General features: G+C 39.8%; 1 protein-coding gene across 3 annotated transcripts in view; it reads left to right on the forward strand.

Annotated features, from left to right (window-relative positions):
* The first annotated feature begins 1,339 nt into the window (after positions 1–1,339).
* The window catches only part of DMTF1 (cyclin D binding myb like transcription factor 1), a 29,821-nt gene continuing 6,605 nt past the window's right edge, over positions 1,340–24,555 (forward strand). Inside the window, exons 1-13 of one of the 3 annotated variants that reach the window (XM_075081527.1) lie at positions 1,363–1,543; positions 8,134–8,250; positions 8,766–8,885; positions 9,814–9,908; positions 10,673–10,787; positions 13,787–13,863; positions 15,294–15,451; positions 16,281–16,313; positions 17,489–17,598; positions 18,364–18,592; positions 20,314–20,465; positions 21,948–22,163; positions 23,872–23,957. In XM_075081527.1, coding sequence (XP_074937628.1) covers positions 8,142–8,250; positions 8,766–8,885; positions 9,814–9,908; positions 10,673–10,787; positions 13,787–13,863; positions 15,294–15,451; positions 16,281–16,313; positions 17,489–17,598; positions 18,364–18,592; positions 20,314–20,465; positions 21,948–22,163; positions 23,872–23,957 — 1,500 coding nt within the window. In that variant the 5' untranslated portion in view covers positions 1,363–1,543; positions 8,134–8,141. Of the gene's footprint in view, positions 1,544–5,919; positions 6,129–8,133; positions 8,251–8,765; positions 8,886–9,813; positions 9,909–10,672; positions 10,788–13,786; positions 13,864–15,293; positions 15,452–16,280; positions 16,314–17,488; positions 17,599–18,363; positions 18,593–20,313; positions 20,466–21,947; positions 22,164–23,871; positions 23,958–24,555 lie in introns of those variants that run through there. The other 2 variants (XM_075081526.1, XM_075081528.1) reach the window with 2 other exon arrangements.

The raw sequence follows: 24,555 nt of genomic DNA on the forward strand, positions 1-24,555 counted from the left end.
CAGGTGCAAATCCACAAGTTTTGTTCATGACTATGTTTTTATCTAGAATAAGAGATGGTAAAACCAAGCTTTGCTGTTCCCCCTTCCACAGAAACACTTTGGGAATAGCCATATAGGAAGGACCCTGTTTGCCCCAGTATCTTGAAGCATGCCTAGGGCAGAGTGACCCAGAACCTTGTGTACAAGATGCAGCTGCCTAACCGTAGCCATCTAGCCCCCTTTGAGATATCCTAGACTATAGGGGTTGTGTATAACTGGGGTTGTTTAACCTGGAGAAAAAGAGGCTGAAGGGAGACCTTATTGCTCTCTACAACTGCCTAAAAGGAGGTTGTAGTGAGGTGGGCGTTGGTCTCTTCTCCCAAGTGACAACCAATGGACAGAAGAAAATGGCCTCAAGTTGTGTCAGAGGCGGTTTAAATAGGATGTTAGGAAAAATTTCTTTACCAAAAGAGTTGTCAAGCACTGGAACAGGCTGCCCAGGGAAGTGGTTGAGTCACCATCCCCGGAGGTATTTAAAAGACGTAGATGTGGTGGTCAGGGACATGGTTTCATGGTTTAGTGGTAGCCTTGGCAGTGTTAGGTTAACAGTTGGACTTGATCTTAAAGGTGTTTTCCAACCTAAATGATTCTATGATTCCTTATGGGGCATCTGTCCTGCCTTACCTCCCTCCAGTTGCTGCTTCAGAATCGCACAGGGCTCCCCTGGTCATGCTGACCAGTCCCCTGCAGGCATCTTCAATGCTTTTGGGCTTCTAAGGTAGCAACAGGCACCAGACGTTTAGGACAACTGAATCCTGACTGGTGAACAGGAAGGCTGCAGCCTGCGAGGAAGGTTTGCAAAAAAGCTGTCCGCAGGGGACAAGAGCATGTTTTAAAGCTGCCAAGGTTTGCGGGAAGACACAACTGGAGGCCTCCCACATAAGGGAAGTAGCCAAAAAGGGGCTTTGTGGTAAAGCATAATGAGGTTTTTACATATAAAATCATGGGCAGGGGATTCTGCTCACCCCCTCGCCTCGATCTACCCAGTCTGCCTGCAAGGAGGTTTAGCAGGTCACTTTTTTTTGCCAAGGGTCAGAGCACCTGCAAGCACCCGCTCCATGAGGTGGTGAGGACCACAACCGGCACACTCTAGATGCTTGCTTATTCTCGTTTTAAGGCTCATTTTTTGATAATACGCCATTTTTTTTCAGGTCGTTAGGAAATCACGAAGGAAGCGTGGGTGGAAAGAGGGGCTTTTCCTCAGGGACGGGCACGGGGACCCCTCCCCGCCTCCCCTGCAGCGAGGAAGGGAAAGGCGCCGTGCGCTTTGTGGCGCCGCCGCCACGGCGGACCCCGCGCCGTGCGCTTTGTGGCGCCGCGGCAGGGCGGAAGCGACGGGCGGCGGGGCGGCAGGACCTTCCGGCGGGCTCGCCGGGCTGCCTGCGCCTCGCCCCGCTGCTGCCTCCGCCTCCCCCGCTCGCCGCTCGCTGCCGCTCGGCGCCTCCATCCTGGTACTTGGGAGTCTCCATCCTGGTTTCTCAAGTGCCCGGACCCAAAACAGGAAGTAAGTGCGCGGGGGCCTGCGGGCTGACAGGGCCGGGAGCGGCCGGGCAGCGGAGCAGCGCGGAGCGGGTTGAGGGCATCGGGGCGGGGAGGCGGCCATCTCCGGCCCCGCGCCTTGGTCGCCGCCGGACTGGGCCGGGCCGGGTTGGGCTGGGCTGGCAGCGGGTCGGTCAGGGGGCTCGGCCGCCGCCCGCCGAGAAGACGGGAAAATGGCGGCGGCGGCCCGGGTCCAAATGGCGGCGCTGGCGGCCGGGGAGCAGCGGGGGGCTGAGGCGGGCCCTAAGGCGCGGAGCCGCCGCCCCGGGGGCAGTGCCGGGGGCCGGGGCAGGGCCGACGGGTCCGCTGCTTCCCGCCGGTCTCTTCCCCGGGCTGAGGTCCGTCGTTCGCCGCCTCCCTGGGGCGCTGCCGGGCGGCGGGAGCGCCGCGCAGAAGGAAAACGGGGAATGGCGGGGGGGGGAGCCGCAAAATAGGGGAAAACTTGGAAACTACCAAACCGCGGGTCCCGTGGGAGGGCGGCGTGTGGGTTTTTTTTTTTGTGGTTTGTTTGCTATTTCTGTTTTAAATTCCCTGTACCTTGATGTTTGTAATAAAAGGCCACCTGCACGAACGCGTTTAAGTCTCCCGATTTCCCCTCGCAGGGGCTGCGGTTGGGGTATCCTAAGCTTGTGGCTTTTATCTATTTTGTTTCATAATCTTTTATTCCAGTGAGTGTTGTGATTTGAGGTTACTTAGGGATTTATTTTTAAGTGGAGTCTGAAATGCGTAACTCTGACAAGATCAGGGGTTTCATCTAAAAGTGGTACCAGGCTTTTCTGTGCTAGAGTTATGCTCTCTGTTTTGCTAAAATAAAGGATTCCGGTCCGACAAGCCTCTTTTTCCTTCTGTTTCTTTTTGAGAGCTTTCTGTTCTTCATTGTGCACTTGGGCACAGTGAAGCTTATTACACTTCTACTAGCTACCTCTTAGGCTGACAGATAGTATTTGTTTTTATTCGCAAAGAGTTACCATTGTTCAGCCCCACCTGGCCATTGTAAGTTATGTGTTGAAGTAATCTAGGAAATGCTTTTTGTTTGCCAGCACTGCTCTGGTCATAGCTGTAAGTTGGCTTCTTGACAGTGTAGTTAAAATCCCTTTGCAAAACCAGGAGGTGTAGGCTTTGCAATGAGATGGACACGTCTCGTTCAGATTCTCATTTCCATCGATGCACATGAATATAACAATGGCAAAAACTTCATGCTTGTTTTCTGGACACTTACTGAAACTTTCTAGATGATGTTTTATGACTTAATGGAAAGATTGAACATTGATTAAAACTCCATAAATAGAATGACTAAAAATATGGGGTTTTGTCTTAACCACTCAAAATTATAAAAAGTGGGTATATAACAGACAAAGACCTCCATGTGTCCATACTGTATTTTACATTTTCTAGTAGTCCCTTATTTATGAGCCTTAATTCTGTGCTCGCCTGTCCGTCAGAAAACAACAGAGCTGTGGCTTTGCTTATCCATCTTATGCATGGTAGAGTTAGGATAAGAATCAAGTTCCCATATTTTATTTTGTGCTAAATTTCTGCCTTTATAAAGGCGAAGTTACTGGAATGCTTAGAATGAAGCTGGATTTACATGAAAGAAAAAGAATATTCATTTTAGTACATATCATACATAACAATATTTTTATCCATAGTCATAACCATGTGCCTGAGAGCCATTTTCTATTTCTCAAAAAGAAAATCTACAACTTTACGTGGTTTCTCTTTTGAAAGAGCTAGGATTTAACCCCCCACCCCATGTGACATTTAAAGCATGCTCAGTGCATTTTATTAAAGTATCAATGGATAGGTTAGAACTCATGGAGTTCTGCCAAAGTCGGATCAATGCAAATGAGAACAGTTTGTCCTATTGTGTCTCTCATATTCTGTTTCCATGATGGCCCACTTCTCTAAATACCACTGATGAGTAGAGTGTAACTGTTCCTAAAGGACTGTAATCTTGTGCTGATACAGTTTATTAAATCTTCATGTGTCTTGAACTCAGGTCTTTGGGTCCTTCTGTTTGATATCTGTCCAGTTTGGTCCCCTCTTATGTCCATTGTTGCAGCTGTTAAAGAAATTCCTCTGTGCTGGACTTTTAGATTTGAGTGTAACCCGTCTAGTGTGGAGAAAAGGGTTTTTCATGAATAATAGCATCAGAGTGCATCCCATGTGATTGTTACAGTTAAATGCCTCAAAAGCTGGAAGATTCCCTTAATAAACTTCACGTTTTGCTTCTTACAGGATTTAGTGAAATATACTTTTACTTTTTGCCCAGTGCAGAGAGCACAGCCTTTAATACAATTTCATGTAGAAATTTTAAAAGATTTACAGCGGTCCATAGAAGGCTAGACATAACATTCAGTTAATAACTAGGCATAATGACAGAATTCTGTCTGCAGGGGTAAAAATAGTATTTCTTAGAAGCGCTTAATTTTTTACAGCCCACAGAATAATTGAGCCCATCTGCCTGTTGAAGATGATATAGAATTACAGGAATTTTGTATTAAAATGTTCTCTTTTTTTGTAGCTTGGTATAAAATCAGCTTTGTGGGTTTTTTCCTGCCTAAATCTGCTGCATGTTTTCCAAATAAATAATACTGCTGTATTGTGTGGCTTTAGTGGAAAATTTATATTGGAATTTTATACTAAATGATTCTTGTAGGGAAAGTATTTTACCATCTGTTTGGTTGCATGTTGAAACCTGTTCAAAATTGTAATGCAACTTTAAAAATGTTGGCTTTGGTAAATATACCCGAAAATTTAACAAGGCAAAAATGCTTATTAAATTTACACTGATTTCTGAGGTGCTGTCTTAGAAATTCAATACTATGCTATCTTCACTGCATTTTGTCGTACACATCCACACTGTTAGTGTATGTGCATCCAACAGTGTTCCCTTCCCCCACTCCCTCCTTCAGAACATAAAATATTAGGGGTACATTGGTGTCACTATCAAGGGTGTGTTTGAATCAAGGATTACAGAAGTCTTGGGTCATGCATTTAAAATTAAAGCAAGCTTTTTTTAAATAGCAATGCATTTTCAAAAGAATGCTTAGTGAAGTTACAAAAAGAGGGTGATATTCTGGAGGTGATGAGACTGCTCATGTCGTAATTCTCACTAATTAAGAATCATTGGCTGTCATTACCTTTGCATTTAACTTTTTCAAGAGTGGGCGTGTAGTGGATTTGCAGGTGTCTGTATTAAACAGAATTCGCATGGCACATCCTAAAAGACCTCTGTGGTGGTACAGCATTGTTTAGCATGGCTTCTGCTGTCACCCCGTGATAAATCAAGGACATCGGGCGAGTACAGTGTCCCTGCAGGCAGTATGAAAGAAGCCTGCATCAGAGGGCGTTGTCTCCTGCAGCAGCACTGTGCTTCCTCCACTGAGCTTGCCATAAACTCAGGTGGTCCCATCATACCTTGTATTTGATGTATCTTTAGCATACGTGGTAGTTCCATCATTATATGTAAAACAGTGATTTTTATAAGACCTAGAGATTGTTTCCTACTGGCCTAGGAGAACCACTGCAGTTACTTGCGATATTTTTTTTCTCACCTTTCGGTCACTAATTCATGTCTTCATGGGTTAGCGCTCCTGTCCTGGTGTAAATGTATCTTGAAAGAACAAGTTTGTTTGTTTCCTTCAGTTTTTTTTATATTTGTGTAGTCTAATGAATAAAAAATAATGTCCAAAATATGCATTTGACTTTGACTTGACTCCTCATGTTCTTTGCAGTCGGTTTTCAGTTGAGGTCCAAGGCCATATCCATTAAAGTTGATGGGAATTTTTCCAGTCAAATCAAGGATTTGGTTTCTCTTAAGGTTTTAACAAGACTTGGTTATGATTATTACTTCTACTCAGAAAACTTCAGGTATGCTAAATCTCAAGTATCTGACACAGAACATGATTGTTTTTTTCTGGAGAGTCAGCACTTACTGTTGGAATAAACCGTTGTTGTGAAATTGGCAAGAAGTTATAAAACCCGGCTCAGTCCAGGAATTACATTGAGGAGTGCTTCTTAGGAAATCACAGTTCCTTGAGCAATGCACTGTGCAGCTTGCAGTGCTTTGTAGGGTGTACCTGGGAGCGCGGGCAGACAAGTGGAGACGTCTAACTCGATCAGGAGAACCACTGCTGCAGTTAGATGTGGTGCCTCAGCTGTTGTCTACTTAGTCCTGTGACAGCTGTCTTTGTATGAAGTGTCAGGGTAGCAGCTGTTGATCGTGGTGTGTCTTCCTCCCCACCTTTGATGGAAACTATAGGTTTGGATGCATGGACCCCTTCCCCGCTGTATCCTTCTCCTAACATGGCAAACGAGCGAGGGAGAGAATGCAAATGGACAACCCTAATTACTCTGTGTTTTTGACTCAGGAGCCTAATCCTATAAACATATTCTTTCATTCTCAGCAAATCTTGAGTAACTGATGAAAGAATGGCCTGGCTTTGCTACCTCTGTATTCACTTTTGAGTATTCTTTTAATGAAGAGAAGGAATGGTCTTCTGCTGTGGATGCTGCTGTAGTTTCCACTGCTTCTAGATCAGCTTTAGGTGAAGTACATGATGGACATAACATGCTTTATAAAAATAAATCTGTCTTTCAAGGCTTTAGAGTGGTGAGAAGAAAAATAGGTGATTTCAGCTGACTGTAGAAAAATAAATGTGTTCGCTATCTGTTCACATATGATTAAAGAATCCTCCCTGGCATTTCAGGTAACTTTGGGAATTTTTGCTACAGCAAAAATTATTCAGAAAGTACATACAAATATGAAAGAGAGTATCTATTTCTTTTGGCCCTCCAGAATTACCCAATTTGTTCACTCCCAAAAAGTTAAATTAATAACTCCAAACTGAGCTGAACAAGTTACAGTGCTAATTTAGCTATAAGAGTTTGGGTTTCTTCCTTTATGCATTTAGAGTTAAGGATGCCTCTTTTGGTTCTTAGAAGTCAGTACTACAGCTGTGCCACAAATATCACTTCCAGTAAAGGGAGGGCAGAGGTTGTAAAACTCAGAAGCAGATGAATCCCAAGGAATTTACTGCCTCCTACATGTACATGTGGCAGGGAGCTCTTGCTGATGGTAGATAAGAAAGTAAATTTGAGAACCCTCTGATTTAAAATGTCAGTGGTAGCTGAAATTTTTGACATGTTCAGAAGAGTAATATCACTTCATTCTAGGAAGCAGTCACTACATGTGCTTAAAGATGTGCCAAATCTTCATCAAGCTTGAGAGGTAATAAGTAATTTTATTGAAAGATTGGCAGCAGTTTTATCCTTCCAAGAAAACACTGCTCTTGGGAATCTTTGATACCAAAGAACATCTTTTCTGATTAAAAATTAAATAATTTCCTGCTGAAGCAATATTGTTAACATCTTGCAGGGGATTTAAAATCTACGTTGTAAATTCCACTTACACATGGGTATATGGGTATCCCTGCCTGGTACAGGGAAGCTTTGTAATTTAATTGTGATTTGGATTTTTTTTTATGTAAAGTCAATGATTGTTTAACAACCTGAGTTAAAGTTGTTGATAACATTATTTTGGCTCTAAAATAAAAGTTAGAAGTAATTTTCTTCTGTTGATGACATGAGAAAACACATAAGAGGGACCAAGCACTTCAGGGAGAAATAGATTTATTTTTTTTTCACAAAGCTCTGCCAAAGACAGTCTCTAAATCAGGTGCTCAAAACTTATGAGATCATCGCAAAGCTTCTGGGTATTTTAGATGTGATTTCATTTTAACTTCTGCAGGCGAGGAGGTTACATTTCTTTGTATTTAGTGGGCTAGAATTTGTGGGGTTTTGTTGTATTTCAAAATCAGTAGTAATGCGAATTTACTCTGAAATTCTTACAAGCTTTAGGTTTCTTTGTAGTACTTTTATAGCGGAAATGAGATTATCAGAAGCACTTTGTATTGCCCTAGTTCACTGACTTCAGTGTATACTGCTTATCCTGGATAACTGAAGTAATTTTTTATACTGGTGATTGCCTGCACCCAATATTTCTGTTCCTCATGTTGTTTCAATGGTAAAGAATGAATACTGGCTTCACAACTTAGTTACATGCGTGGAAGGAGAATAAAACTTTGCAACTTAGGAATCTATAAACAGTGCAGCTATGAGTAGTATGACACTACAGAAATATTTCATAGTCCTGACTAACTTCTGGTTACAAAATTGTAAAATTATTAAATGAGCAGGGGAACAAATATTACTGAGACAAAAAAAATATTAGATGCGAAAATGTAATAGCCTAGGTTTGTGTTTAAAAAAATAGTAGGTTGCAAATGCTTCTGAATAGGGATTTAGGTACTATTTTTAACTAGAAAAGTAGCTTTGAAGCTATCTGATGCTACCCCGTGTGATGTACAAGTACGCAAGGACAGTAGAGGCAGGTGAATGTCTTAAACCCTGCAGTTGTTCACACGAAGGAACAGACAGACAGTCGTCATTCTCTGCAGGAGTCTATGCCCGTTGTTTGAGATAAAGGAAGCAACATTTTGGTCCAAGTGGCAGTCTGACTGAAGAAAAGTAATCTGTATATTGCTCTTTCAGGTTTGAGTATGAGCACAGTTGAAGAAGAGTCTGACACAGTGACAGTAGAAACCGTGAACTCTGTGACTTTGACTCAGGACACTGAAGGGAACCTTATACTTCATTGCCCTCAAAATGGTATAGAATTGTATTGCATAGTATTTTTTTCATCTTTTTTCATTGATCCAACCATCATACTTCCCTGCCCCCAAATTCAGTGAGCTACTTGGATTCAGCTTACTGTGCTGCAATTTGTTCTCTTTCAGTTTAAAGAAGGCTGAAGTGTCAAATTAGGTGTAAATCACAAAATTATGTATGTACGTGCCCAACAAGGATATAGCTGTTCTGATTTGTTTTTGTGGAAATGGGTTCTTGGAACCAAGCATGTGCTCAGATTTCATAAGGGGTTTGTTTTTGTGTAATGGACTGTGGATGGAATTTACAAAGAAAATCTCACAGAAAATGTTTATTGACGAAAGCATATGTACTGTTACTGCCCATACCTTATACTGAGTTCCAGGGCAGTAGTAAAGCACCCAACAAACCTATCGCATTTGCTTCTACCTTTTGTTTTGGTCCACTTTGTTAACAGAGTGGAGCTTTGGAACCAGTTCTGTTGACAGAAGGTAACCTGTGTTATGTTTTGTTGTTAGAAGCTGATGAAGTAGACTCTGAAGATAGCACTGAACCTCCACACAAGAGGCTTTGCTTATCAGAGGATGATCAAAGCCTTGATGATTCCACTCCGTGCATTTCTGTTGTTGCAGTTCCAAGTATGTTGTTTTAACTTTATGTACTTTTGTAGCAGATGTCTCTGTTGGGAAAGGTTAAAAGAGGACTCTTTGTATCACATTAGAATATTTTGCATGTTTTAATTTCAAATTTCCTTAATATACTTTGGTGTCATCTTTACTTCTCAGAGCCTTGGATGGTTTTGCAGCAATTGTTACCTATACAGTACTGGCAAAATAAACCTGCCTTACAGATAGAGGACAGCAGGCACAGGTGCACTGAATAAGTTGAAGGATAAGTGAATGAACAAACTAATGCTTTCCTCCTGCAAAGAGCAACTAGGTTTTTTTTTAATGATCAAATAGTATGGTTAGTATTGCCATGTTTTATAATATTGAGATGTATGGTCTCTATAATGTAGAGATTGTTGTACAAAAGGTAGGCTGAGTACCGAGTTAGTCTTAAGGAAGTTGATTGAATATTAGATAGTTCAATATAATCTCCCAAAGGGAGGTAAAACTAGATCTAGCAAGGTAAAATACCAATTTACAATACCTAGAGTGGCTGTTTATTTGGGGGAACTTAGTAGAAACTCCTTAAAAGTAAAGGCATTATCATGTTAAAGTTGAAGGAAAACTGGGGGAAAAGAATGTAGCCGAAAGATTTTAACATTGTCCTTTAGTAATTGGAAAACACTGAAGACAGGGCTGGAAAGGAAGCATTAATACATGTTTCACGTTAGGTCTTAGTTATAGTCAAGTGTAAAACTGAAAGTTTCAAAACCCATGTTTAAATTTTATGAGGAAGAACAGTTGATAATCATCTTGATGATTTTACTGTGTTAACAAATAAATACCAAATAAGGGCTCTTTAAAATTTTTAGTGCAAAGGTAGCAATTTACAATACCTGTAGCATGCATAAAAAGTGTAACAGGAGTAAGGTGCACAACTAACTTATGCATTCTGAAGTTTCAGAAAATGATCAGAGCTTTGAGGTGACTATGACTGCTACCACTGAGGTAGCTGAAGATGAGATCAACGAAGGAACTGTTACTCAGATTCAGGTACAGTAAAATTTCAAAATGGACCTATTTGGTGTACATTTTTATTTGCATTGAAATGAAAAGCAAATAGCAGAAATGAAACAAATAGCAGAAAGGACTTATGAAATGAACCAAATTATTTTTAGTATGAAACCAATGTATTTGAGCATGGATCTTTTTGTAAAATGTTGTTCTATAAAAGTGCAATTTAAACATTTTATATATGAAAGGGGTTATTTGTAGTGTGACTTCCTGCTCAGAGCAATACAGTAAACAATAATAGATGTAACCCTCTGCTGATAATTACTTGCTTGGTAGTGATCTGCATAGGAGACAAGTTTATCTGTTATTTCTGTCATTCTTTGATTATAAATTAAATCTCATAACACTCCTAAATATGCTTTGTCTTGTAACCAGAGTTACATACAGTTCTCATTGTGGGTGTACCATGTCTAAAAGCTCAACTGGAGATGGTGGACGTAGTCCTCTTTCCATCAAAGCCAGTGAGAGTCTTCCTATTCACTGTACATTAAACAGGATGAAGAATGTTACCTAATGAATTCTTACAAAATCTATGTGTTAAGATGCTAAATCTTTCTTAGGTGTTTTAAGAAAGGTGAATGTACTTAGAATGCCATATCTAAAAAGTGGCACTTCCTGAGCAGTCAGCAAGGTAACTAGGTGTGCTGGTTTCATTGTCCTCCAATTTATGCCTCCATGTTAAATGCAAGGCGATAAAAAGACCTGAAGATCTTACTGGATGATTTCATGTTGTTTTTTTCAAGATTCTTCAGAATGAACAGCTGGATGAAATCTCCCCAATGGGCAATGAAGAAGTGTCAGCTGTTAGTCAAGCCTGGTTCACAACCAAAGAGGATAAGGATTCTCTAACAAATAAAGGTAGGATATTTCAAATGCAGTTCTCCCACACTGTAAAAAGGTAAGCTCTTCCAAATCTCTGGGAAGACTGATTCTAGAAATGCTGAGAGATCTTATGCAACAAGTTTTCACCATCCCTCTTACACTTTGCATGCAAGAAGGAAGTTGGAACTCGAGATACGCTTGGAGAGGAGTAGGGGCCATGCTTGCAGCGGTGAAGGTGATTCTGGTGGCCGTGGTAGAGAACTGTAGAAAATGTGTGTTGGCACAGATGGGGCAGACAGTTGCGTTTGCTCCATTTGCGTTCCTAACTGGTTAAGAGATGCGAAGCTGTAGTCGGGGAAGGAAGTACACCAGAAAAAAATGAACCTATGCTCAGGCTAATACATCTTCCTCCGAGTAGGGCTTATTAAGTCTGGCTACTGTGTTATGATTCATATTGAGCAGTTTCTAGAATGGAGTTTTTCCAGAAAGAGCAGGGATTATGTAGATGAGGATCTACTGAAATAACCACCGCTATTCCTACAACTGCAACCCCATTGGCATTCCTCCCTTTCAAAATGTACCTGTGCAATCATGTAGTTGTTGCTGAGGGGGTTGCTGTTAGAGGGGGTTTTGTTGTTGGGTTTTTTGGGGGTTGTTGGTTTTTTTTTTCCCCCCCCATGGGAAGTTCCTTTCTAAACCTAGAGAAACAACCTAGTGTGAAATTAAGACATTGTCTCTCCAATTTCCTCAGTCTCTCCACTATTGTTCTTATTCTGATCTTACCTCTGTGTAGGGGGAAAAAAAAAAATCTCTTTCAGTCAGTCCAAAGCAACCCTCTTTTCATTAGAAAACTTTAGGGGAAAGAAGTATGGTTTTCTCTCACAGAAGCAAATGATCTCTTACCTTGTGAGCTCCAGAGAGCTGAGTGTACTGCTGAATCAGTGAAAAAATGTGGGTGAGGCATGCAGAACCTGGGTGTTGGGTATGGATAACTCAGAGAAAGGGAGCTCAGCAGCTCTGTCAATGGCCATTTCACTCACTGATCCCAAGTGTGCACTAACAGTTGCTTCTAACAGCCAATAAATAATTTCTCCCTGTTTTCTCTGTCCTTATTTATTAGATTTATAGGGCTTCAGAGCTATTCAGTGTTCAGAACAAGGCCTGGGGCAGAGGTGGGATAGCAAAGAGACCCATTGGCTTCACAACACCGAGGCAGCTGGGTAGAAGTAGCGAGAAATCATGTTGCTACAGTTGCTGTGTTCCTGGGCGAGAAGCAGCACAGAGACTCTGATGTATTCAGTAGCCAGCAGTAAAGGGCTTCGCTTGGGGGGAGCACGTTGTCAGCTGTGACTGGGGGAGTATGCACTGGTGATTTGACAGGGAAATTAATGTTTTCATATGACTTGGTGGCTTCATGTATGATGTGTGTCTTATTAAATATATTAGAAACTTAATGCATTTGTAGCTGTCTCACAGGCATGTCAAGTGACCATGTATCACAAGTGGCATTTACAGTTGTGAATGAACAAGGGCGCTAAATTTGGTGATCCTAATTAAGAGATTAATAATTTGAGGAAGGCATTTCCAATAAAATATGCCGCAAAAAATATTTGAGAATCCATACTAGCTGAACTTCTCGTGGGGTTGCTGTGTTTTGTCACAGAGATCAGCTGTGGAGGAATCCCAATATGTGCCTCCTTTTACAGTAGCCAGGGGTTTGACATGTGTTGCCTGAGCTCGTCATTTTGTAGCAGTCTCCACCTGGTAATGCTTTCTCTGAAGACCTGTGGCAGTTTTTAATAATCTTGGCACTGAATGTGCAAACACGTGATGTGCAAAATATACTTATTTTCCTAAAATAGTTGGGCATTAAAGGTTATTCCATGTAAAGAGTAGCAGTGTCCCTTTAAGTTAGTCCAGATGCTTGGGTAGAGGAAGAAATTGAAGCCATCAGGCGCAAGGGAAGAGTTTTCTCTCATCAGTTCCAATGGAATTAGTAATAATGCCTGTACTTTACATTATAATTGAATTTGAGTAAACAGTCTCTTTGGTGTGTTCTGCCTCTCAGTTCTGGTAATTAGTAGGCTGAGAAGGAAGTACCCTGATTTTTCTGAGCAGAGATGGGCAGATAGCCAGCACACACCAGTACGTAAACTGGGTCACCAGTATAATCTTAATTGTAAGTGATCATTAATATTAAGTATGGTATGAGCATGAGGGGGAAAAAGAGGAATTTATGTATAAATTTAGGGTAGGAACGTTTTAATGTTTTATTGATAGACCTCAGATTTGACATTTTCTCTCTGAATAAAGTTGATTGGTTTTGTTTTTAAAGCTTAGCTGGCATTGTGGTTACTAAGGGCATAGACGGCATCCAGCCATGTTTGTTTCCATTGGTTTGACACTTTTATTTGGGAAATAAAACACTCATGATGAGTCTTTATCTTGACTGTGACCCCTGGCATTATTCCCAGTGAAAACAAAAGAGGGAGATAGGAACCAGCTTGTCAAAATAGACAAGGTAGAGCATTTACCTCTGTGAAACGCACCCACGGTAGGTAGCACAACTCATGTGCTGGGAAGTGATAAGGCGTGTCAGAGAACCCCATGTTGTTGCCAATTCCTCAGGTAATATTTTGAGTCATGTTTTATGTCCCAGCTTCTGGAATCATTTGAATGCATGGAAATTTCAGCTGTCAGTCTAAAGACAGATTTTTCCAGTTGTGGCTGCAGCGAAAGCCTGAAAATGTGACTTGACAGCACACAGAGGAATCCATGCTCTGTTTTTAAAAAACTGATGGTTTTGAAGAGGGGTCTGAGTCACATTTAAACATTAGTTGGCAGTTACTAAGGATTGCCTATCAGTTCTGAAATAACACCTGTTTAAAATTAATTCTAGTTGGTTTAAGTAGCTAAAATTACTACTCTCTTTTCTTTGTTAACTGCAATAATGGGGGTTGTGTTTTTCTGATATTTTTGCTGTTGTTTTTTTCCGACTTTCACTTCAGTAATTAGTTTGTCATTTCTATTTTCAGGCCATAAGTGGAAGCAAGGGATGTGGTCAAAGGAAGAAATTGACATTTTGATGAGTAACATTGAGCGTTATTTAAAGGTATGTGTTAGAGTATGTTATCTGCTAGTTGGCGTGGTGATGCAGCCCCTGCTAAAAACCAGCTTTTTTTAGTACTTCCCAGAATGTGCAATAAGTTATTCTTATTGGTTCGTAGTAGAAGTGGTCGTTACCCATTCAAAATACGTAAGATAATTGTATCCATACACAGGATTTAAGACTACTGAAGGTAACATTGCATTTAATTTGTATACTGAAAATAACCCATTTTAAAGTTTCACAGCAAGGTTCTCAAGTGGCTTAATCTCTTTCTCTGAATGTACATCACTCATTAAATCTTTGGTGAAGACAGAGGGGATAAAAATGCACTAGGAATAGAGAGAATCTTCCTTACAAAGCATTGAATACAACTTCCAGACTTCGATGCCGTATCTGTATTTGTTTACTACACTAACAGGATGCCTGTCTGTATCGGCTTTCTTCCTCTTAATATGTTGTTGTCAGAGTTCAGTGTAAAAATAGGCATGCAGTTAACACACTGACAGTGATAATTGCCTGTAAGTCATATTGGTGGTAAGCTTACAGCTGAGAATATTTGAGCTGAGCTCTTACAGCTGAGACTATATAGCCTGGATTTTACAGGTTCATCATCCTGCATTTGTAAATCAAAAAAGCCCTGAATTTAGTCTTCATTGGTATAAAAATCCTCAGTATTGGTTGTAGACAGTGAGCCTGCCCACACGTGTATTAGAGTTTCTGCTGCAAAATCATTCATAGGTAATATTTTTTAAATCTAGAGAAGGTATTTTTAAGACAGCTAAATCACTTTTCTGAACTACTGATAATTTGATCCATTATCTTCCCATTTATCTGCTTTCTTGTGCTGCTTCAAATAACTGAAATTTAGTGTTTTTTAGTTTAAGCTGTAGTTAAACAAAAGCTTTCTTTTTATACTTAACTCCAGTGGCTTTTGTATCAAATTTGCTTTTAGTTTCCATCAGAACAAGTGTAGTTTAATTGAAAAAAAAATTGCTTTCAGATAAAGAATATCTAAAATTATGTAATAAATTGATATAGCACTTTTTGACAACCTTCCACTGAATAACCCCAGGATAATTCCACCAGAGTATATTTTCCATGGTGTTCTAAATGACGCTTCATTTTTTGATCTTAAAATATACATTGGACAGATTTTTTTAAATGTAGATGAAAGTTAAAGCTTCCATGTCTTCCTGGACTCCACTGTAAAAAAAAAAAAAAACAAAAAAGCAAGCTAGTGTTCAATGGTTTATATTTGAGGTAGCTAGTTCAGGAATGCTTAGTTTAACTTTTGGACTGTAGTATTTGAGATACATAGAAAGTTGCATGATAGTATGCTAGGCTTCAGTTCTTAAGTGTTCTACTTGATTTCTAGGAGACTTTCTCTAAGGTGTTTTGTTTGTGGCTTTTTTTTTTTAAATGCTTTCTTCTAGGCCCGTGGAATAAAAGATGCCACTGAAATTATATTTGAAATGTCAAAAGATGAAAGAAAAGATTTCTACAGGACAATAGCTTGGGGTCTGAATCGGCCTCTCTTTGCTGTCTATAGAAGAGTTCTTCGCATGTATGATGACAGAAACCATGTTGGAAAGTATGAAAACCTCTAATGCTGCATGGTTTTATTGGTATTAGTAGGGTCATGTATTTAATGTTTGACATGTTATATGCAATATTCTAGCCAAACAGACCTAGCTCTTCCTAATCATAAGTCGCCTCTGCTGAATTCTGGTAGATAAGCCTTGACAGTAGTTGTGTCAAATTGATGCGATCCACAACTTTAAAAAAAAAAAAAAAAAAAAGACAGAAAACCAAGAGAGAGATGCAGAGAGGATTCTGATGTGATTAAACGGCTTTGACATGAGCATGGATCTGTTGAGATGTAGTTTCTTTCGATAACTGTGACCTTGAGCTCATTGATCTTCATCCCTGTGCCCTTAGGCTGCCCATCTGTAAAGCAGTGGGTATGGCACCATCCAGAAGTGCTGAAAAGGATGTTAGATGTTAGTTTTTAAAGGTAGTTGAGAATTAAAAATACCATCTCAATGCTGATTTTTTTTTTCTGATGGAAAGACAGCCTTATGGTGATTGGGAACTGAGACAGGAAGGAAAAAATAGCTGGTTTTTTTGAGAGTGTATTACATAAAATACTAATTCTATTCTTAAACTAAGATCACCAAGAATGAGGACTTTTGATGGCAAATGAGAGGAATGTTAGACCAGATAACCTTAGAAGTGCACTAATATGGAAAATGGCATTGGTTCTTCACATTCTTTTGAAGCTTTCAGTCAGATTGTTTCTTATAGCTGAAATGCCTTAATCTCTTGTAACTAAGTGTGTACTGTGTGGTTAGTAAAGTAAAAATAATTATGCTGTATGTTTTCTGTTTAAAATAATTTCTTCTTATTTACCTGTTGCTTAGGTATACTCCTGAGGAAATTGAAAAGCTTAAAGAGTAAGTATTTTTATTAACAAGGTCACACTACCTTGTTTCTATTTAGTAGCTTGAGTAATTTTTACAGGTTTTGTTACATGAAATCACTGAAAAGTTACGAGTAAATTTGACTGCTCCAACTTGGTCTGAAAATAGTGGTCACTAAATTAATCTGAAGAGAAAGGAAACTACATTTGTATTCTTTTTTTTTTTTTCTATTTCTAATGTGTGTTCAGGACATAAGTAAGATGCAACAAAGTTCTAAAGCAAGCCTTCTGTTGAAAACTAGTAATGTTTCAGATTTTTACAAACACAGACAACATTTTCAGTTACATTTCTGAAAAACAGAAATTCCCTTGTTTTTAGGAAACCTGAGCAGAGGTTATTTCTGAAGAAAGTGGCAGGTCAAGGGTACGATCTCTTCTGTGAAGAATGAGGGAAAGGCATTAGTTGTCAGTAAGGCTCTTTGATTTTGACTGTGAACCTGATAGCTCAAGGAGGAGGGGCTGCAGAGTTCACCTCCTCTTTCAGCTCTCCAGGGTTGAGCAGTCTGAAGAAACCATATTGGACTGAAGGAGGGAAGGGAGCATATTTCATTGTGTTGATGGATATGTTTGGATCAATTTAGCTGGGTTGTGTCATTCGCAAGGTGCCTGGGGTTTCAGATGTCAAAGGTAGTCATGGCTTAACATGTTAAGCAACCTGTTGTCATGTGTAGGAGGAGAATAATCGTTAAAATTATTAAGATGATTCCGCAGTGTTTTACCTCATTTAAATTGTAGCATGCCTGGGTTTTTATCGGGCATTATTTAGATTTCGCAAGTGATCTCTATACCACCTGAAATCAGGTGGTAATCCTTGAGTAACTTGTGTAGGATGGATGTTGGCTGTTTATCTAAACATTCGTATTGTATTTTACACAGTAATTAAGCCTTACAGTATTTCTGCAAGGCAGTTAGATGTTAAACATTTTATAGGTGAGTATCCTGTGGCTTAGCTGGCCCAAAAGGCTTTTAGAAATGCATAGAAAGATTAGCAGTGATGATAGAAAATATTTATTACAGTAGCGTGAAAGAGGCTCCCCATTCTGTCTTTAAGCTTATAAAGTGCATGTTTATCCTCTTTTTATTAGAGTATATTTGATATTTGGTAACCTCTTAACTGGATATAGTGCTAATGAGCATGTTTCTGTTTAGGCTGAGAACAAAGCATGGTAATGATTGGGCCACAATAGGAGCTGCACTGGGGAGAAGTGCTTCATCTGTAAAAGATCGATGCAGATTGATGAAAGATACCTGCAACACAGGTGAGGTAAATGCTGGTGTCAGTAATGGATATTCTAGTTAAAACTGTCACCTTTGCCTATGTCAACGGCAAAGGTGTTTTCAGAGATGTGTAACTTGGAACTTAAAATGAAGAACTTAGTGTGAAATCTGGGGGCATTTTTAGAACATATTTGGTATAGGTTTCTCCGGTTTCACTTCAAGATCAGAACATTTGGTTTATTTTTGCAGTCCATTATCTGTCGTACATTTATGCCACTGGAGCATATTTTATTGAGGTGGATTAAAAAGTACTTTCCCTTGCGTTTAAAGTTTATAAACACACACTTATATTTGGTGTCATTTAAGAGACAGATGCACTTTAGGAATAAAGTATTGTTTATTTTATAGTGTATATATTCAAATGGAAGGAAAATTTAGTCAGACCTCATGTAACTTCTGTATACTAAATGATTGCATGGTTAATTTACTTCAGCTAATACAATTCATGTAGCTTGGACCAGTGCAGTTTGGTCAGTATTTTGGTAAGTTCTGCATGGCCTCATTCATCTGCAAGACAAAGAGAAGAGAAAGTATTTTGGCAGCAAAACAAGGGAATTATGCGTTTGTTAATCAGGAATCGATGTAATACAACTGTTCTTACTAACAATTCATATCTTCTTCGCAAGTCAATATTTGCATCAGGAATCAGGTGTTAGGCACTGAAGACGAATGTCTGTTGACGTGTTACAGATCAGAACAGAGGGCATCTGCTGTTAGTTAAATTGGAGGGGTTTTCTCTCTTTCAGGAAAGTGGACAGAGAAAGAAGAAAAAAGACTAGCAGAAGTAGTGCATGAGCTAACTAGCACAGAACCAGGGGACATTGTCACACAAGGTGTATCGTGGGCTGCTGTAGCAGAACGGGTCGGGACACGCTCTGAAAAGCAATGTCGCTCTAAATGGCTCAACTATCTCAACTGGAAACAAAGTGGGGGCACTGAGTGGACCAAGGAAGATGAAATAAATCTGATCCTGAGGTTTGTTATTTTAGTTACTTTTAAAGGTTCGTAATACATGACGCTAGCAGGATTCCCTTGGGGTCCCTTTTGCTGGTTTCTTAGACTCTAAAAACTCTAGAACTCTCCCAAAATCACTGCTGTATTTACAGTTCCCAGAGATTTATTATTGAACATATTTTTTGTTTTTTGTTTTTTTAGTGAATGTTAGTGTTCGTGAAAGGTGTCAGATTGAAAACCCTGGAGACTGAAGTCTTCTTTATTCCACAGAAAAGGTACAGCACAGGCAGCGACCGTGCAAGCTTCCCACACGTTGCCCCACCAATGCGCTTTAACCCTTAACTGGAGGGTAGTTCAGTCTCCCTGCCCGTTCAGTCCTTGGCCTCTCTGCTGAGATGACCAACAAGGGTCAAGTGTGGTGGTGGTTTCTGTGATGTGGACATCTTGTCTACAAGGAACTAAACCGAGACTGCAAATTAATTTCATGTAGGCCACCAAACACTGATTGGATATCAGCATCTTTGACTGCCTTTGAACTGGCAACCTGGTAGTAACTTTGGAAATGTTTTGCTCTCTCCAGTCCTCCTCCCATTTTGAATGCCTTTAACTCACGCTTTTTAGCCAGTGGATTTTTATGGATTGATAGTTTTGGGTGGGAATAAAAAGCCAAGACATCCAGGAAATCTAAATATTCTTTACAGAGCAATATTTACAAATTTATTGGAGCTGTTTGACTTGAGCTCAAAATGAGGAACCTGATTCCACATTTCAGAATGTGCTGGTTATCTGGTTATAATTCCTAATATTTCTGTCCAAATGGTATCTGTTTTGGTCTGTCCAGATATCCTTGACTCATTCTACAGGGCTGTTTGGTTGGTTTGGGTAGCTTTTTTCTTTTTTCCCTTTTTGGGTTTTTTGGTGGGGAGGGTTTTTTTTTGTTTTGGGTTTGTTTTTTTTTTTGTTTAGCTAGCAAGAGTATTCAGTGCTATTTCTTGCTTTATGAGGAGAATTTTTCTTAACTTTCACAAAAATCTTTTCCCTCTCACTGTTCACCTCTTTCATATGCTTCAGCTACAGATGAGCTGGAGGCAATTCAGAGATATTTATAGTATTCAAACAGATTCTGGTAGAATCCAGCATGTATGTAATATCTGCCAAAATTATGTGAAGACTCACTTACCTGGAGAGCCTAATGGGATTGATTTATGAGGAACTGTTCAATACTAGTTAACTTCATCTACTTTGGCTAAGAAGCATCTGAGAGGAGGCAAAAATCTGTTAAGGACGGATGAGTGTTACTTAGGAGAAAACAGAAGTAAATATTGTAACATGAAATTAATTAAGTGAAAGTTCAGAGTGAATCTCAGGAAGTATTTCCTGCCTTGGAGATGTGTTTGGGGAATGGTTTTCCAAAGAGAAAAGATGCAACTACCGTCATTTGGAATGCTTCACAATAGTTTGATCAAAACCCTAATATATATGTAAATAAGGAGAATAATTCTGCATGGCAAGGAGATGGACTGGATCATCTAATAGGCCTAGTCCATCTTCTGTTTATGATTCTGCTTGACCTCTGGCAGCGTGGAGCCTTGGAAGCCTGTGTCAATTCATGAGCTCTGGTGGACTATTCACTAGCATGCCATTTTGCCGCTGTTAACGTGTGACAAGACTGGAGATGTGCAACACCCCTTCCAGTCTGGAGGGTAGTTTCTAACAGGTAAATATTTTCTGTATCCTGCCAGGATAGCGGAACTTGAAGTTTCTGATGAAAATGACATCAATTGGGATTTACTAGCTGAAGGATGGAGTAGTGTCCGCTCACCACAGTGGCTTCGGAGTAAATGGTGGACCATTAAAAGACAGATTGCAAACCACAAAGATGTTTCATTCCCTGGTAATGTACTACTTGCACACTTCTCTTCTGACAGCCTCTTTCACAAATGTCAAAGGAATAAGGCTGCATTTTGTTGTCTACTTATATTGCTGGCCAAAGAGTGCATTGCTTCTTTGCTGGAAGTCACTGGCCCCTCAGATCTGCTGGCTGAATTGCAATCTTCTAGTGTTTTAATTGAAACAAGTCAAGCTGATGTATACAACTAAACAGTAGATTTTCCCAGCTCCCCTCGCTTTGGTGAAAGTGAGAGCGTGTGTATAAGCAGCTCAGCAGGCAGATCTCGATAATGATGATGTGACCTCTTCAGGTGGAAGAGGATATTTATCTGCAGCCTAACAGTATCACCTCAGGTTAGGTCTGGTATCTTCAAAATGTTAAAATGTAATCTGTGTGAGATGCTGAACCTCAGCTGTAGACAGAATGTAGATCTACTACTAGCTGCACAGTGAGGAGGAGGGGAGGAATCGGGAGCATGAAGCTCCCCAAATACATCTCTCATAGCTCTCATTCTTGGTCAGAGAAACTAGCGCCTCAGCCCAAGGGCATTTTGGTCTCAATGACCTTCAGTCCTCCTTTTCTCTGTCTTGGGGAGAGGAAAAAAAAAAATCAGAGGTATTAGTCACGTCATAATGAAAGGTGGAATTTAATGGACACTTCTGCTGTGGTCAGTGTAGCTATATATTAGTCATGCCTGGAGGCTGCAGTTGAGAGGGTAGACCTGTAATGCTTAATATGGTATAAACTGTACGTTAATAGACCGTTGTTGCATCAAATAATTGATAATTTAAATATACCACCACATCCACAGGATCCACGCTCTTTCCCCAGACAAAATGTCATGCTGTCAAGAGTGGGAGATATTTAGCGTTTCCCTGTATTGAGTGGTAGAAAAGGAGAGGCCTCAGTTTTTGTAACCCTATATATGTGTCATCTACTCCCTCAGTGGGACCAGAGCAATCATAAAGAAGGAAGGTGGGCATTTTTATTGGACCAGTGGGCCACTTCATGCACAGACAAAGAACTGCAGTGTAAGCACTGAGGGATTAATTCAGTTTCTTGCTCCCTATTCCTGGTGACTCTTCTGTCAACCTCTTGAACAAATCACTTCCATCTCTTGTAATATTGGAGGGTTTATTTCTGGTAGCAGCATTAGACAACTAGTGATACTGGCTTTTGATTGTATCTTGGGGATATACCATACATGTTTTTAGAGAGGTCCAAAATTTTATGAGCTTTTCTTTTTTTTTTTTTTCCCCCCAAGCATCCTAAACTGTCTAAGTTCCTTGAGAAAATCAAGTTTACTCTAGTAGTTGACTATAAATGTGTTTTATGTATGTGCCAAATTTCTAGTTCATACATCTGTATAAATTAAGTTCCACATTCAAAGGATTTTGTTACTTTTTTCATCTTGGATAAACCTCACATGCAGCATTTTAAATGTGCTTCTTCAGCATGCTTTAGCTTGAGTGTTCTTTCTCTCAGTACTGATAAAGGGTCTTAAACAACTCCATGAGAACCAAAAAAACAATCCAGGGCACCAGCTTTCGGAGAACAAATCTGGAAGTGGATTACCAAGCACTAATTCCAGTTCAGGGGTTCAGCACGTGCAGATTCGAGTGGCTCGCTTAGAGGAGAACGCAGGCAATGCACCAAGCCCTATGGCAGCTTTGCAGATTCCAGTCCAGATTACGCACGTCTGTAAGTAGCTGAAACGAATGACTCGCTGTCCTCTACTGTAAAGCTTTCTTATGTTAAGATGGAGAAGGAGTGGGCGTGTCTTAAAGAATTTTACTAATTCTGCTTTGCTCTTCCCGTAACTTCAGATTAAGGGTTTCTGGATTCCAGTTGCTTGTTAGGCAAATGTAGATATTACTATGACAGTAGTACCAAGAAGCTGCAATTGGGGTGCCTGGACACAGGGGTTGTAGGTGTCTGAGTGAACGCACACAAGAGCTTGCCATATAATGTGTTCTTTGAAAAGCCTTCAGTACACAAGCCTCTCAATTATCTGGTTTATTTCTTAATTAAAATGTCATGCAACACCAAGCCAAGAACATTTTATCTGTAGTAATACATCAGTGGTCTCATACTTTCAATCAAGCTATTGGATTTTGATGAGCAGGCAAGAAGTGCTTCTATTCTGTAACCTTTAGTCCTTTCTGAATTGAATCCTGTAATAGTTATTTTGGGGTGTCACTTGTCCCTGTCTGCCTAACAAGCCTTTTCCCCCAGTTTAGTCTGCTTTCCTGAAGAATTTCTGTTCGTGAGTTTTGTATAGTCTGATTTGTCAAAAAATGTCTTTTCTGTTTCCAAATCTCAAGAGAGCTGAACCTGTTAGTCGGTTCCAGCTGCATTTAATAGAAGGCTCAAGGTTTCAAAGGGGTAATTCCTGTAAGCTTTATGAACATAACTGGCTAGGTAACAGGCAGGCCACACTTTGAAGCCGTCTGCTACTAGGTGCCAGGAAATCTGCAGCAGGAAACCTTGAACATGCCACTAAATAATAAAAGCTTAGAAATCGGAGCTTATGTATTTCTAAGAGACAAAAAATAGTCTACTTTGAAGCCACAGATTCTGAGATGGCCAAGTTTCCAGTGCTTGGAGCGCTGCTGTCGTCATGTAGGTCTTTTACCCTTTCGGTATTTATGGAATTAGTGGATAATCTCAGTCAAATTATTAATTTGTCTCCAGCTTCCTGGAACTTGTGAGTTTTTTAAGAATAAGTAAAAATCATAATTATGGTTCTAACTAGGTTTTTTGGTATCTTGTAAAGCTTTGGGTATAAGCTGTTTGGACTTGGTGATCTTGAAATGTCTGATATGTAAACTGTTTTTAATGCTTCCTTTTGTTATTTTTAGAATTAATGGAGATATTGCATAAATAATTACACATTGTAGTAAGAATACTTATAGCTTTTATACATTGTAACCGTAACACAGGGTAGGCAAATATTTTGGGGCCATCTGATGTTTCATCAGTGGTGGACATACTGTAGAGGGCAGAGTAGGTTAAAAATACACAAAAAAAAAAAAGAGATCCATGGGAAATGTAGCAATATCAAACCTGACACCAGCTTAAAACACGTAATACATGATCCAAAGGATATAATTACACGAGAAACTCTTACAAATCTTGTTACAAAAAGTAATTAGATCACATCAGATAGCTTTATTTCTCCGCTTTTATCCCTTTCTTTTGCTCTTTTGGACTGTAGAATGCCCTCTCTAAATAGTCTTGTATCTTGGGTACAAATTAGAGAACCTTGTCATTAGGATTGCAGCCAGGTTTCTTTTTATTATTACTGGAATTAACAGTACCCTGCTATGTAGTAATAATAGTACGTCATGTTCTCTGCAGGGCTGAAACATTTTGGTTTACATACTCTTTCTTTTTTTGCTTCCTTCAGCTTCAACCGATTCCCCTGCTGCTACTGTTGATTCTGAGACAATAACACTAAATAGTGGAACACTACAGACTTTTGAGATTCTTCCAGTAAGTAACAGAGAACTAATATTTGTTACTGTGTTTTTTCTTTTAAGCACAGCTACTTGGGTAATGGAACTGTGCATTTCCCCAAAAAATATTTCTCAAGTGGAAAGAGGAAGTTAAGAGGTCTTAAAAAAAAAAATGTTTGAAGCAAAATGTATTTCTAGAAGTGTAATTCATTAGGGCTGTGGAGTAAAATGTGAATTACAGTTATATGCTTTAAATCTGTCTTAATGCCTTAGTGCTATGAAGTTTTCCTTTGTGCTTGTTTTTTTGTTGTTGAAATCTGACATAACGGAGCCAGAGAAAGCTCCCAGCAAGTAAAGATTCTCTCAGTCCCATTGCACTGTAGTTTACAGCACAGTTCCTCTTTCACCTCAATGGTAAGAGTAAGTTGAATTTGTTCCTTTCTTACATGCTGTTTGTTATACAGCATAATACAGTCCTTAGCCTCAATACTTGACTCTTAGCCTTAATACTTGTCTTGGTCCCCTAAGGCTGTAGATGGGATTCTTTCTACTTCTTGAGTGCAGAACAGGAATCAATGCAATAGGGCTTGATTATGTTTGTTTGTTTTCCAGTGGAGTTACAGTTAGGCTAGTTC

The sequence above is a fragment of the Phalacrocorax aristotelis genome, chromosome 1 (genome assembly GCF_949628215.1).
Source record: "Phalacrocorax aristotelis chromosome 1, bGulAri2.1, whole genome shotgun sequence".
Classification (NCBI taxonomy): domain Eukaryota; kingdom Metazoa; phylum Chordata; class Aves; order Suliformes; family Phalacrocoracidae; genus Phalacrocorax; species Phalacrocorax aristotelis.